The sequence below is a fragment of the Schistocerca americana genome, chromosome 4, assembly GCF_021461395.2.
Source record: "Schistocerca americana isolate TAMUIC-IGC-003095 chromosome 4, iqSchAmer2.1, whole genome shotgun sequence".
Classification (NCBI taxonomy): domain Eukaryota; kingdom Metazoa; phylum Arthropoda; class Insecta; order Orthoptera; family Acrididae; genus Schistocerca; species Schistocerca americana.
In genome coordinates, this window is record NC_060122.1 from 302,030,994 (window position 1) to 302,046,977 (window position 15,984).

At 39.7% G+C, this 15,984-nt stretch overlaps 1 protein-coding gene across 2 annotated transcripts in view; it reads right to left on the minus strand.

Moving 5' to 3' along the window:
• The window catches only part of LOC124612700 (adhesion G protein-coupled receptor A3), a 193,851-nt gene extending 177,993 nt beyond the window's left edge, over window positions 1–15,858 (minus strand). For both annotated transcript variants that reach the window (XM_047141048.1, XM_047141047.1), the window contains exons 1-2: window positions 15,221–15,858; window positions 6,124–6,195 (exon numbers count right to left, since the gene is read on the minus strand). In XM_047141048.1, coding sequence (XP_046997004.1) covers window positions 6,124–6,195; window positions 15,221–15,468 — 320 coding nt within the window. In that variant the 5' untranslated portion in view covers window positions 15,469–15,858. The remainder of the gene's footprint in view (window positions 1–6,123; window positions 6,196–15,220) is intronic.
• Between the last annotated feature and the right edge of the window lie 126 nt (window positions 15,859–15,984).

Consider the following 15,984-nt stretch of genomic DNA (forward strand, 5'->3'; position numbering starts at 1 on the left):
GAGCCCTGGAACACGTCAAGAATCGAGAGGAAGTGACAGCGGAGAGCGGCGAGAGTAACTGAGTCCCTAGGGTCATGCAAAGGGTCCAGACGAATCTGTGGCTTAGGTTTACACCATGGAGGCGTATGCGGACGGACCTGGATGGGAGATGGAAAAGGGAACAATTCCAGTTCAGACAGAAGGGATTGCACGTCAACCACAATCGTTAGCCCTGACCTTGGCCACCGATGCGGGAGATGAACTGCCATGGGTGGAAAAAGGAGACAGTAATTCGGATGCTCAGGAGAACTACGAATGTGTGCAAACAGCTCTGCACGTCGGATCTGCAATGGACTGGCTCCAGCCTCTACCAGGGCACTGGTCACCGGACTCGTTCTAAAAGCTCCCCTCACTAGGCGAATGCCGCAGTGGTGCACTGGGTCCAGTACACGCAATGCTGAGTGCACTGGCGAACCATAAACCAGACTCCCATAGTAAAGTCGGGATTGAACAAGGGCTTTGTAGAGCTCTTTAGATCATTTTGTAATTGGAATTGATCATCCGATGATTTTACTAGACGGTAAATTACAGTGTCACCTGCAAACAGTCTAAGGGGGCTGCTCAGATTATCACCTAGATCATTTATGCAAATCAGGAACAGCAGAGGGCCTATGACACTACCTTGCGAAATGCCAGATAACACTTCTGTTCTACTCGATGATTTACCGTCTATCACTACGAACTGTGACCTCTCTGAGAGGAAATCACGAATCCAGTCACACAACTGAAATGATACTCCATATGCACGCAATTTGATTAATAGTCGCTTGTGAGGAAAGGTATCAAAAGCCTTCTAGACATCTAGGAATATGGAATCAATCTGAGATCCTTTGTCGACAGAACTCATTACTTCATGGGAATAAAGAGCTAGCTGTGTTGCACAAGAATGATATTTTCTGAATCTGTGTTGGTTATGTATCAATAAGTCATTTTCTTCAAGGTGATTCATAATGTTCGAGTACAGTATATGCTCCAAAATTCCACTGCAAGTGTGACCTGTGCTACTTTCCAGTCTTTAGGAACAGACCTTTCGTCAAGTGAGTGGTTGTATACGATTGCTAAGAAAGTTGCTATTGTGTCTGCATACTCTGAAAGGTACCTGATTGGTATACCATTTGGATCGGAAGACTTGCCTTTCTTAAGTGATTTGAGTTGTTTTGCAACACCTAAGATATCTACTTTTATGTCACTCATACTAACAGCTGTTCTGGTTTCAAATCCTGGAATATTTACTTCGTCTACTTTCATGAAGGAATTACGGAAAACTGTATTTAGTAACTCTGCTTTAGTGGCACCATCATCGATAACATTACCATCGCTATCGCGCAGTGACGGTATTGACTGTTTTTTGCCACTGATGTACTTTACATACAACCAGAATCTCTTTGGGTTTTCTACCATATTTTGACACAATGTTTCACTGTGGAAGCCACAACTTGGAAATTTTAATATACAAAAATTCTGATATTGGAGGAAGTCTTATCAAAGATTAAATCAACAATTCCAAAATTTGAAAAAGGAATCTACAACGATGGAAGACTGTGTGATCATGGATAGAGTAGAAATCTTTTTGAAGGAACCATTCTACCATTCTCATAGGCAGCTTCACTTCCTTCACAGTAAATATCTCCAGGATGCACAGCACCTTCCTTGTAGTGTCTGGCACTGAAGCTGGATGAGTACCTCCAAGGCACTTTTGCAGTTGATTTGATCTGTACAGGGAGATAAAGCAACAGTGGCCTTAGCCAGATATTGCCTGTGCTGAAACAGAGTTTATTGTACCATTTCTCTTCCTATCATTCGTGTAAAGCCAGCCAGTACCCTTAAATAGCAGTAGGCAGCTCTTTATTAGTTGTTTACTCGATACAATTTCTTTAGGAATGAAAGACCTGAAAATTTGGTGTCTTTTAGCCTTCACACTTCACTGAACGATTAAATGTGGTGCAGTTTCACCCCACTTGTTGCATACTCTCTACTTAGGGGCTTCTTTCTCTATATCTATTGTGTGCAAGTGTATCTAAAAGTTCATACGGCCAGTCATTAGTCCTCACACGAGTTTCATCTGACTCCTGTTCAAGCCTAGGATTGTAGAGCTCCTTTTAAAACATGACTTTAGCACTATTAGGTTACCATGTTTTTGTTTTCAGATTTTACAACATTATGTATGCTGCTTATTAAGACAGTTGGTCCAAAAAATGAAGTCATTGTTCCTGTCCTGACCAGCCTATCAGCTTGTTCATTACCACTAATTGATGAGTGACCAAGGACCCACCGCAGGTTTAACCTGTTGCTTTCCCCTAGCTTCAGAAGGGTTCCATGCAATTCTGGAACGATCTCTGATCTCACTGAAGGGGCACAGAGAGATTTCAGAGCTGCTTGGCTGTCTGAAAGAGTGTAGATGCCACAATCCTTGTAGCACCTATGCGGATTCTCCTCTGTGCACACTCTGATAGCAAATATTTCTGCCTGGAATTCTGTACCCACCTCCCTTTCAGAGATTATTCTCTCTAGTCAAGGCTGTTCCCCCTTATACCCTGGCCCCAGCACCTTCATCTGTTTCCCACCTGTTAGTAAACCATACTATGTCTCCTAAACAATATCGTGGTTCACTCTTCCAATACTCCCTAGTTCCATTATTACTTTGAAAGGTTTATTGAAGCAAATGGGAGGTATTGTATAATCAGCTGGCACTTCCCTGACCATTCCTATATCTACCATTTCCATGACACTTTCGCTCTTACTAAATGAACTTGTGATGAAACACAAGTGTCCTCTCTTTTGGATCTTCTCCACTCCCATCTACAACCCTACTTGGTAAGGATCCCAAATTGAGGACCATTACTCAAATATCAGGGTGGAGGGATAAGGGTTTTGTAATATATGTCCTTCATGAGTGGACTATACTTCTTAAGGATTCATTGAATCTGTCTGGCACCTGTCTTAACTATATTTAGTTTTACATGCTCATTTCATAGCAAATTCCTCCATATACATACTTCCAGGTATTTAACGGACACGACTGTTTCCAGTCATTGTTCAGCAACTGTTTAATCAAACTTGCGCAATATGTTAGATTTGTCTGTGTTGAGGGTCAGCTGCCAATCCCCGTCCCAAATGTTGATGCCCTGTGGGTCTTTTAATATTTTGCTACAGTTTTCTAGTACTGTGAGCTCTCTATATGCAACAGCAGCATCCATAAACAGCCTTGTTGAGCTTCTGACTTTATCCACTAGGTCATTTATATATAGCGTAAACACTAATAGTCACGTAACACTTCCTGGGGGCATGCCCAAAGACACTTTTATGTCTGACAATTTCTGTTCATTAAGAATGACACGTGGTGTTCTATTTGCAATAAACAATTCAATCCAGTAACAAAGCTGGTCTGATAGTCCATATGCTAGTATTTTTTCATTATGTAACAGAGTGGAACTGTACCCAATGCGTCCAGGGAGTCAATAAACATGGCGTCAACCTGAATGCTGGTACCTACTGTCTTATGGGTTTCAGGGACAAAGTCACATAATGGTTGGTTGTGGAATCCACATTCATTCCTACAGCGGACATTTTTGGTCTGCAGAAAAGTCATAAAGGCGTACATCAAATAGGAAGTAACTTCGGTGAGGACTTGTTCAGGAATTTATATTAGAATAAAAACTTGGGCAAATTTTACTTATGCAGCAAGTAACTTGAGCAAATTGATTTCAGGAACTTGCTGCAAGTACTTGTAGAAGTGTTTCCACACGAGTCATGTGATACGCAAGCAGAAGTTTACAGTATCATACTTCAAAATCAGACCAGCTGACACTGTTTTGCATTATTATTATTATCATCAAAGAAAAATCATGATGAAAAATGACAAGATCAAAAAAGAAATGTTTGGGTGAAGAAATGGCTACAAAGCCACATATGTTTAAGTTTTCAAGGTGCACTATATTACTATCTTTTCAGTAGTGAGTCCACAATTTGTGAATTTCTTCACGTATTTTGGCACCTGTTGACTGAAAATCTGCTGCAATATTTTTTTACAAGTCCTGCTTTATAAACCTGTTCTTAAAATCCTCATGTTTTGTGTACCACAATGCAGGAACATTTCCACTTTCTGGAACTAACAATTTTGTTCTTTCATTGATCCACATGTATTTCTCACTTTTTAACACTGACATTTTTTTACTGGTCCTGAATGCAACAAACTTCTGCAAGTCCGAGAAACCCAGCAAGAAACAGTCCCTACTAAGTGACCTGCAGCAGTTTACTTGCTCCTGGTCACATTCCTTAATACACAAGCATAAAACACGTTCCAAAATTATACAAAAGACTGACGTCAGCAATATAGGCATCTAGTTGCGTGTGTCTGTTCCATGGCTGTTCTGGAAATTGAGAATGATGTGTGTTTTATTAGTCCAGCAAACTGTCATATACTGCTGCTAGAAGGAGTGCAACTTCTTCAATATACTCTATATGAATAGTGAAGGGATCCCACCACATTCAGCTGACTTTCCCCTGTTCAGTAATTTTAGTTGATTATCTATCCCACGGTCACTTATATCGATATTTAACATTTCAGAGGTTATGGGATAATTGAAAGGAGGGATCACAGTACAATTTTCCTCTGCGAAACAGTTTCGGAAAATGAACTTTTTGTACTACAGCCTTCTCTCAGGTACCCTCCACTATTGTTACTGAGTGCCTACATAGAGGCTTTGAACCATTTACTGACATAATGTCAGACCAAAACTTCTTATGATTCTCCTTCCAATCAACAAACAGAATTTTACTTTAAATTCATTGAGTTCTTCATGCATGGCTACCACTGCATTCATTTTGGCCTCATTGAGTTTTGTGTACAAGGCTTAACTATGTTTAAATCTGTGGTGAATTTCTCTTTTCTTTCAGAGTAGTCCACTAATGTGGCTACTCAACCATGATAGGTCTTGCTCATCCCCCATAACTTTGCTCGGCACATACCCATTTTGTACAACACTCTCTGAATTTGTTCATTTATACTTCAACATTTTAATCTGAAAGAGTACTGCTGCTCAAGTAATCTGAAATTTGTTTCTTATCACACTTATTAAGCAGAAATATTTTCTTACCACCTTTCTTAACATTCTGTTGAGAACTGTAGTCAAAAACAGCCTGATTCTTAATACTTTGTTTGTTGTAAACTGAATTGTACTTGTAAACTTTGAACCTATTTATAAGCAGAAGATCTAAATTTGACCCATTTATAAACAGAAGACATAATGAGCCACATCACTGACTAACTACTTAAGATAATTTTTGGCTAAGACTATCATAACAATAGCACATGAGACCCTATTCATACCACGCATGCTAACCACCTGACTCTCCAACTCTACAGCAGATAAGCTGAAATGTCCCTGTAATTCCTTACCAGGTAATTTATGTGCAATCTTCTCCAAGCTGTCCCTGGAATGTCCCACAATTGTGATTCCTAAGACAGGTGATCTATAAAAGCACCAAATTACCATGTTTGAGCCTCCTTTAACACTTTATCTCCACCAAAATTATTTCATATTTGGAAGCTGTACTAATCTCACTAGATATTGCCACATTATTACGGCTATAAATACACTTATACAACTGGAGACCAGTCTATCTTTACAATGTGTATTCCAGTCAGAATTTAAAATTTCACTGCTATTAACTTCTGCTTTCACTTAGCTTCCTGTTCCTATAAATGTGCATGCCAAAGTACTCTGGTACCCTATTAGCTGCTTCCTGGATGCAGTGTAGGTCTGACTTACGACGAAGAGTAGGCATTCAGGGCTCCTACAATTCTGCATCCAATAATAGAAGTCAAAAAATCTGCATAAAAATCATCACAGACTCCTATGATTAACAATTTCTTGCTACACAAACACACTAAGCTTCCAAATTCAATGACAACATACCTATTTGTAAGTAGTTATGTACTGGCTATTGACATTAAAAGTAATTAATAAGACTATATTTTATGCTTTTTGGGTCACCTCAATGTAAACACAGTCTAACTGATAGAGCAAACCAAGTAATCCCTAATAGATTATAAGAAATTACAATAAATTTTATTTCACTTACAGTTTCTGCAAATTTTGAAGAGTTGAAAAAATTCCAGATGGTATTTCCGTTATATCATTTCCTGAGAGATTCCTGGAACATAGGGATTGGCAGCTAAGGTCAACAAAAATTATTTTGTTCCCCACATAATTAAGGTACTAATGAAGTAAGTAGTAGTTGCTTTTAAAAAATGAATACATGTAGATACACATACTTTCATGCTATTAGAATAATCCAACAGACAATGAAATGTAAAATAATTTTGTTGTATATTAGGGTCAATTCTTTGAAAGTAAACTTGCAAATAATGTCTGTTAACAGATAAGCATGAAATTTACACACACTGGATGGGAGAAAAGGTCTACCTGTAACGACAAGTATAAAAATAAATGTCTGATGAAAAGTAGGCTAATCAATTCATCAACTCAACTTGTAACAAAATAAGTAGTCTACAGTTAAATCCTACATGCAGTTCCTTTTAATTTTGCGGTAAGTTCAGGTTTTGTATGTTATACTGCAAAACAGACAACACACTAGTCAACAGAGAATGACTATTAATTTTGCGATGATATTATGTTTTGAAGATGTCAGGAAAAAGAATTCATAATATTACTGCTTTACAAATGGTTCAAATGGCTCTGAGCACTATGGGACTTAATTTCTGAGGTCATCAGTCCCCTAGAACGTAGAACTACTTAAACCTAACCAACCTAAGGACATGACACACATCCATGCCCGAGACAAGATTCGAACCTGCGACCGTAGCGGTCGTGCGGTTTCCAGACTGTAGCGACTAGAACCGCTCGGCCACTCCGGCCGGCATCTAGGTCGCCTACAAAATACAGTACCAGTCACTGTTTGCCAGAACACCTGGTGTATGACAGGTGAACCAAAAATTTTAGTTCCAAACTTTTATCTCCACATGAGCTCTCTAAATTTAAAAATGAGCTACCATTTTATGAGTAATGCCTCTCTCGTAGATGCTCACACTGACTATTTATGAAACACCACTGTAATGCTCTCATGCTGACCAAATAAAATAATTACAACTGCAATCTGTTTTTGACTTTTTCAATTTTCCAAAACTTTCTACTGTACAATGACTCCAAATATAGGTCTACTCAGCAGTGGGTCATGAGAGTACCATTGTCTTTGCCTAGCAGCTACCTTCTCCATTACAGATTCGCATGACAGTATGTTACAGCAGCCACAGCAAATGCAATGGGGCTATGACAAGCAGATATAATCAGAAAAACTATTGGACATCAGCATTTGATAAATCTCATTGCACTACAAGGGCTATCTGAAAAATTCTCGGCCTCGCCCAGAGAACGCAGAACTACTCATGTGATTCGTCCCCCTTATGTTGGTACACATGTTAGTAGATGCCCCATAAAATTGTAAGTCATTCCAGGCAGTAAATGACTGTAGACAGTTGTAGTGCGCTTAGTGGTGAAAACAGCAAAAATTGAGCACTGCGCAGTGATTAAATTCTTCATAAAAGAAGGTTTAACACTGACCAAAATTCATTAGCAGTTTGTAAATGTGTATGGTGGCTCTTCCCCTTCAATTTCAACCATGAAGAAATGGATGGCCAAGTTCAAATGTGGCCATGAAAGCATCCATGATGACCCATGCGAAGGATGTCCAAAAAGGCAAGCACACCAGAAATCACTGACAAAGTAGGTGATATGAGTTTGCAAGATCTGCGTATAAGGGTGTGTGAAGTTTCTAATGCTCTATGGGTGTCAAAGAAATGTGTCGGTCACATGTTGCAACAAGAACTTAACATGAGAAAACTCTGTGCAAGATGAGACCCACGTTTGCTCTCTGCAGATCACAAATGCATTCACATGAAACTTTCCAAAAAGTGCTTGGCAGGTGTTAAGAAAAGCACAAGTAACTGTTCTCCGCTTATAATAAAACTGGACACAAGCATTCATGAAAACAGACCCTGCTTAAAGAAGGAAAAAATTGTCTTCGATCAGGACAATGCACCTGCCCACAATGGTGTCTTGGCAAAGGGGAAATTGAGGGATTTGCAGTATGAAGTGTTGGAACATACACCCTATTCCCCAGATTTGGCTCTCTCGGACTTCCATCTATTCTCAAAACTTAAGAAATTCCTCACTGGTCACCACTGTTCATCCAATTAAGAAGCCATTGCGGCTATAAATCGCTACTTTGCAGCACTTCTGGAGGAACACTACAGAGAGCTGATAATGGCTCTGGAACACCACTGGATGAAATGCATTGATATTAGAGGAGATTATGTTGAAAATTAAAACTTCTTTGAAAGCATATATTGTCTGTTTCACTATCAGGCTGAAGACTTTTAAGATCATCTTTGTACTGCGGACAGGCAGTTTCCTGCAGTTTGTAAATTCTTCAACCATCAAACAGATACTAATAAATTTTGGTGCTCTTTGAACTTCTATCATTTCTTATTCTCAAGCAAACAAATCTGGCTAATTATATGTTATGGTCATCCAATACAACAGATTCAACATACAAGGAATATTTTATAAATAAGGCACAAGTTGGTATTACTGTGGAGTGTTTGATGCAACAACAATGAAAATTACATCAGATGTAGTTGAAAACTTGAGGAAGACATATATGTTTTTGTTTTTTCACTGTGCCCTCTAACATAAAATTGGTGAGAGGTAGAAATGTAACATGCATGGGTCTTGGGTACAATGATGTTGAAGGCCACAGATGTCATACAGCAAGATCAAAACTTTACATAGCAAAAACCCGAAAGAAATCCACAGTGCATTAAGTGAAGTTTGACATGAATTTACAGTGGACCATAGTACAGTTTCAAATTGGGTTAATGACTTTTGTGGTTGTTGTATGAGCATGGACGATAATCCAAGACCTGGAAGACTGAAAACATGAACAAAGTATGAAACTTGTGGCAGGTGCTGTTGAAGAAGATTGCAGTGTGACTTCTGAGGAACTCTCTAAAGCCACGAGAATTCTTCCAATGTCAGTATTCCATATTCTGATGCATGATTTGAGAAGAGAAAAATTTCTGCAAGATGAGTCCCAGACTGTTTGACTGCTGAAGAGAAGAACAGAAACTCCTGGACATTGCAACCTTGCTCAAACAATGATTCGACCATGAAGGTAAAGGATTCTTGTGTCAAATTGTCACTATTGATGAAATGTGGGTGACAGACTTTGAATTAGAGTTGGAATCACAGTCCAATGAATGGAGAGCTTCAGATTCTCCATGTCCAAAAAAATTTTGACGCTCTCAATCAAATGATGATTTTTGCTTATTATCACCAAGGAATCATCATGACAGATAGAGCCCATGTGGAACAAGTGTCACAGCAGTGTTTTATCGTAACTCGATGCAAAACTTGAGCAGAAAAATGCATAAAACCCGACCTCAGTTGCTTGAGGCTGGACCACTCATTCTCCACAACAATACTCGCCCAAATATCAGCTATTTTGTTGCCCAAAAACTGCATGAAGTGTTACCCCATCCTCCATACAGCCCAGACATCAGTCCACCTGAATCTGAACTGTTACCGAAGTTGAAAAAACCTATATCATGGATACTGTTATCTTTCTCTGGAAGAACTTTCTACCATCGTTACCCAAGCCATTCGACAGATGAACAGAACTGGTGTCCTGGATGGTATAATAGTGCTTCCAAGGTGTTGGAATCAGTCATAGAGAAGCAAGAGAAACTATATTGAAGGACTGTAGAGAGAGAGACTGGGGAAAAAGAATTTAAAAAAAGTGTAAGTAAAAGAAATTAGTGTTCATTATTTATGAGATGTCCCTCAATATACAGGGAGTTTCAAAACTACATCAACAAACTTTGAGCAGGCATAGAAGGTGTCTGAGGAACAAAATGAGGATAGGAACCCATGTCCAAAAACATCATCCAATGGTGCTACACTACATTGAAGTTATAGATACTGGCGCATGCTTTTAGGCCTTCCTTCCAGCAGCAGGTATGTCTTTGTACACAAACAGACCATGGGCAGAATGTATCGCAATGTACCTGACAGCAGTCTGGACATTAGATGGTGCTGAATGCAGCCATGCCTGTCACATCATCCTTGTAGAGACCACTGACAGCTGTAGCAGCAGAGGGGAATGAAAAATATATGCAGTAGAAACACAGTGCTCAGTCACAGTTAGTTGTGTGCTGGTGTGGCACACCATGGAGATGTTCACATGGGCTGAGCAACAGGACATGCACTTCATGTATGTTGCAGCAAGAGGTAATAAGTATGCAGTCTTACATGTCCATGGGCAACGATATCCCAATAGGCATCAGCCACACCACCCCATGTTTGTGGTCGTCCGTCAACATCTGGGTGAAACAGGTGGTTTCACAGGGCATCCACACAACAAACGTTATGTTTGCAGCGTACGCACACCACAATTCCTGGAGGATGACTAGAGAGGTTTGACACAGACCCGTCCACAAGCACCAGCGCTGTGGCACCCAGAATGACAAGATCCCACTCAGTGGTTTGACAAGTGCAGTACGAGGAGGGAAGGCATTCATTCCATATTTAGAAGATAAAGATGCTGTTGGTCAACGATTTTTCTGCATGTGTGGAGTTTGGGCAGTGGGCTCTGCAGTCAGAAAAACTGACAACAGCCAGGAGAGCAGTGTGCTGACCACATGCCTGCCCCCCCCCCCCCCCTTATATCCGCATCCAGTGATGCCAATAGGCTGAGGATGACATGACGATTGGTCACTACCATTTGGCCTACTGAGGCCTGTTTGGACAGAGTTTAGTTCGGTTTAGTTTATGTGTTATTTACAGATGAGATGTCCTTCACCCGTGAGGCATGTTTAACATCCACAATTGACAATGCCGGGTGGAGGCGAACCCTAACAAACAAAGTCATCAGAAAAAGTTCGCCATCAATGTATGGGCTGTCATGGTCCACAACTACTTGACTGACCCCTACAAACTTCCCCCCTCAACACACCAGCGATAGCTACACAACATACATTTGGGATGTGCTGCCAGAATTACTGGAGGTGGTGCCACTTGCAGTGCATCAAAGTATATGGCTCCAGCATGATGGGGCACTCACGCACTTCAGTTGAGCTGCCAGAACATACACAGATGTCAGGCCCACGGCAACACTGGAGGCAGGCATTTTGAGCACTTACTATAATTTTATTTAATTCAAAAATAAGTGGTGAAAGCACTTTGTGGCGAGTACCAACGTACCGATAAACTAATTTAAGTGAAAAAACCAGTCTCAGGCAGTTTGTTTCACATGCTGTTTACTTTGTATAATGTATTTAATTTCCTGTACTAATGAAACAAATGATGATGTATATACTTTGGACCCTGTTGTCTGATGGCTGCCACAGTGCCTACACATATGGTTCCTCTCCATTTCCTGGCATTCATGGTTACTGTCCTTTAAATTTAATAATGGTGCCAAAATCTTGGGATATTTATCATTATTCATGTAATACAGAAGATTATCGCACACTCCAGTGGAGCAGACGGTAACGGCTGCTGTGTAAGCTGAGGTTCCCCCGGTAATTTTGATGTTGTTGTTCTATTTCTGTTACATCCTGTATACTACACCACAAAACATTCGGTCTATTCACATAAAACATCACGCCTGCTGTCGAAGAGGAGGCTTTGCGGCAGGTACCAGTGCCTATAACTTTGACACTCTGTAGCGTCATTGGATGATGCTTCGAGACACAGGTTTCTAAACTTATTTTGTTCCTCAAGAAACATTCTACATCCCCTCAAAGTTTGCTGGTGAAAAATATATTCTTTGTAGCAGCAACAAGAAGCAAGGCATCAACAGTAGAAAGAACACCAACAACAAACAACACAACAGCAGCAAACGGAACATATCTTATCAAAAAGTGGTGCAACACAAAGAAGTGGAAAGCTCTGACATATTTAGCAAGTCGTGGAACATGTATAGGAAAGACAGATTAGAGACTATATGAGGGAGATTGTTTACTGTAGTTGACAAAAATATTATCTCTATTGAGATCAAAGTTGGTGTGACAGTGAAGTCATCTAGTCACGTATAACAGGTGTAGGTGAAACTAAGTTAATTGTCGGATGTTTTTACCAGCCACCCGATTCCACTGTGACATTCTAGAGTCATTCAAAGAAAGTCTACAGTCAGTAGCGCAGAAATACCCAGATCATGCAATACTGTTGTAGGTGACTTTAACCTGCCAAGTATAGACTGGGATGTCTATGGATTCATTGGGGGAGGGGGGTACAGACAGACAGTCATGGGAAATACTTTTGAACACATTTTCTGAAAATTCTCTTGAGCAGCTAGCTCAGCAGCCCACACGCAATGGAAATATCTGACCCTTGTAGCTACAAATAGGCTGAACGTTATTGACAAGGTCAGTATAGAAACAGGGATTAATGATCATGTCATTACAGAAAATATGATTATGATATTTGATAAATCAGACAAGAAGGCAAGGAGTGTGTTTGGGCTCGACATTGCATATACGCAGTTATTAACATCTCACTTAGGCAGTGAATCGGCATCACTTAGTTCCAATAACATGGATGCAGAGGAATTATGGGCAAAGTTTAAGCTAATTGTAAATCAAGGTCTTGCCTAGTAAGTGAATAAAGTATGGAAAAGACCCACCATGGTTTAATAACGAAATTCAGCAGATGCTGAGGAAGCAGAAGCTGTTGCACTCTAGGTTCCAAAGGGGACATACAAATGACAACAAGCAAAGGTTAGTAGAGATTCACGCATCTGTGAAAAGATCTGTGTGCGAAGCATACAATAACTACCACTGTCAAACATTTGTAAAAGATCTGGCAGACAACCTGGGAAAATTCTGGTCATACATAAACTCACTATGCGGGGCTAAGGCTTCCATTCACTCCCTCGTTGACCAGTCTGGTGTGGCAGTAGGAGATAGCAAAATGAAAGCCAAAGTTTTACATTTCACATTCACGAGATCGTTCACACAAGAGAACGGTACAAAGATACCATCATTTGACCATCAGGCAGACTCCCATATGAAAGACATAGAAATAAGTGTACCTTGTGTAGAGAAATAACTGAAAGATTTGAAACCAAATAAATCACCAGGTCCAGATGGAATCCCAGTTAGATTTCAAAAAGAGTACCCTATGGCATTAGCCCCGTGGCTAGCTTGCATTTACTGTGCATACCTCACCCAGCACAAAGTCCCAAGCAACAGGAAAAAAGTGCAGGTGACTCTAGTATATAAGAAAGATAAAAGAACTAATCTTCAAAATTACAGACCAATATCCCTAACTTCTGTTTGCTGCTGAATCCTTGAACATAATCTCAGTTTGAATGTAATAAATTTTCTTGACACTAAGAAGCTTATGTCCATGAATTAGCATGGTTTTAGAAAGCATTGCTCTTGCAAAACTCAGCTTGTCATTTTCTCATATGATATACTGAGATCTATGGATGAAGGGCAACAGGCTGTTCCTTATTTCTAGATTTTCAGAAAGCATCTGACACTGTGCCCCATTGCAGGCTATTAATGAAGGTACGAGCATATGGAATAAGTTCACAGATATGCGAGTGGCTCAAGAGCTTTTTAAATAACAGAACTCAGTATGTTGTCCTCAATGGCGAGTGTTCATCAGAGACAAGAATATCTTCAGGAGTGCCACAGTGTGATAGGATTGCTGTTGTTCTTTATATACTAAATGATTTCGTGGACAGGGTGGGCAGCAATCTGCTGTCGTTTGTTGATGCCATAGTGTACGGTAAGGTGTGTAAATTGAGTGACTGTAGGAAGATACAAGACGACTTAGACAAAATTTCCAGTTGGTGTGATGAATAGCAGCTAGCTCTAAATGTAGGGAAATGTAAGTCAATGCGTGGGGGGGGGGGGGGGGGGGGGGGGAAGACTGTAATGTTTGGTTATATATTACTACTGTCCTGCTTGACATAGTCAAGTCGTTTAAATATCTGGGCGTAATGCTGCAAAGCGATATGAGGTGAAATGAACATGTGAAAATTGGTAGGGAAGGCAAATGGTCAACTTTGGTTTATTGTGAGAATTTTAGGAAAGAGAGGTTCATTTGTAAAGGATACCGCATATAGGACACTGCTATGACCTATTCTTGAGTACCGCGCGAATGTTTGGGATCCGCACCAGGTCGGATTAAAGGAAGACATCAAAGCAATTAAGAGGTGGGCAGCTAGATTCATTATTGGTAGGTTTGAACAACATTTAAGTGGTATGGAAATGCTTCAGGAACTCAAATGGGAACCCCTGGGGGGAAGGCAAAGTTCTTTTTGAGAAACACTATTGAGAAAATTTAGAGAAACGGCATCTGAAACTGACTGCCAAACAATTCTACTGCTGCCAACATACACTGCGCTTAAGGACCACAAAGATAAGATACAGAGGTGTACAGAGACATGCTTTTGCATGCTCTGCACAGAGTCATTATTATAAGCCACATCTACATATCAAAAAGAAAAGGAAACCATTCAAAAACAGTTCTGTTATGCTCACATATCAAGAAACTTTAATTTAGTATATTGACATGAGTGAATAGCAATGAACTTATCCTTTTATTATGCTGATTCGACAGTAGTTCACCCTTTGTTTGGGCATACGTAGAAGCATTCACTCAAGTTAAAAAATTTGCAAAGCTGTATCAACAAATAATTGTTAAGATACTATGGTAGAGTTTACTGATAGCCGACTCTTGCGCCAATATAAAAACAAGGTAAAGATTAAGCTAACTACATAACTACTATCACCATCATTTCTCAACTATTTGTGTGTATAATTATAACCTGGGGAAAGACAAAACAATAGTGCTGTTATTGTGGTTTCACCTATCCCAATTTCAATAAGTAAGATAATGGTAGAATAATTCATGAAACAGACACGAGTAAAAGCGGCCAGAATATCCATCAGGTATAATTGACGTACTAGTGAACGAGAAAATGATGTAAGTCTAATGGAACAAAAATAACGCTTTCTTTAGATATCGCTGCTATTCTCGCAACTGAATACACAATATTAACAACACAAAGAGTGATGCACCATTTATGTAACAGGTATTGAATTTTTACTTGACTTTAAATCATAGGAAACAAATGTTTTACTTACAGTTGAATGATTTTGCTAAAGATGTTATCGAACCGAAGCTCTCCTAGGGAAGATATCCTTGTTTCACCGCCACATTTCAGCTTCAGGCCGTCTTCCGTTGTGAATGGAGGTACTTGCACATGGAGTTTCGAACATCGACATAATGTTCCACAAACTGATACGTTCTGGAAACAATTAAATTCTCTTGCTCCAATCAATAAAAGCAGCAAAAGCCACAAACAAAGCCTTTCCTCGATAACGAAAGTCATTTCGTCCTTTGTTTACAATTGACAACAACTTTGTTGATGCACTTTAGAAACATGACTAACGATTCTTAACAATGAATTCATCATCGTATGGTAATGAGACTTCTTGTAAGAGTCACCGGGTTTGTAAATAATATTTTGTAGCCTGGAGAGCGACATTTTAGCATCTTTTGTAACGACTACATACCGTTCACATTTCAAAACAATGACAGTTCGTGTGACAAAAATTCTGGTTATGTGGGAGTATCATTTAAGTACCTCATCTTTATTGTTCGTTCATTCTGAGTTTGAGCCCATACTTCAAGTGCTTTCCACACTGTAAACATTTTCTTGACACTGAACTTACTTTTTCTCACAAACGCACTGTATGTCAGCAAAACAACTCATGTTGACAGCCGATATGTTACCTAAACTGAAAATATCAAAGATATAAGTATCACACAGCTTGGAACAAAGAGGTTATCTTCTAATTTGAAAGTTGCTTGTGTAGTATAAAGATACGACTTGAATTTTACTTCT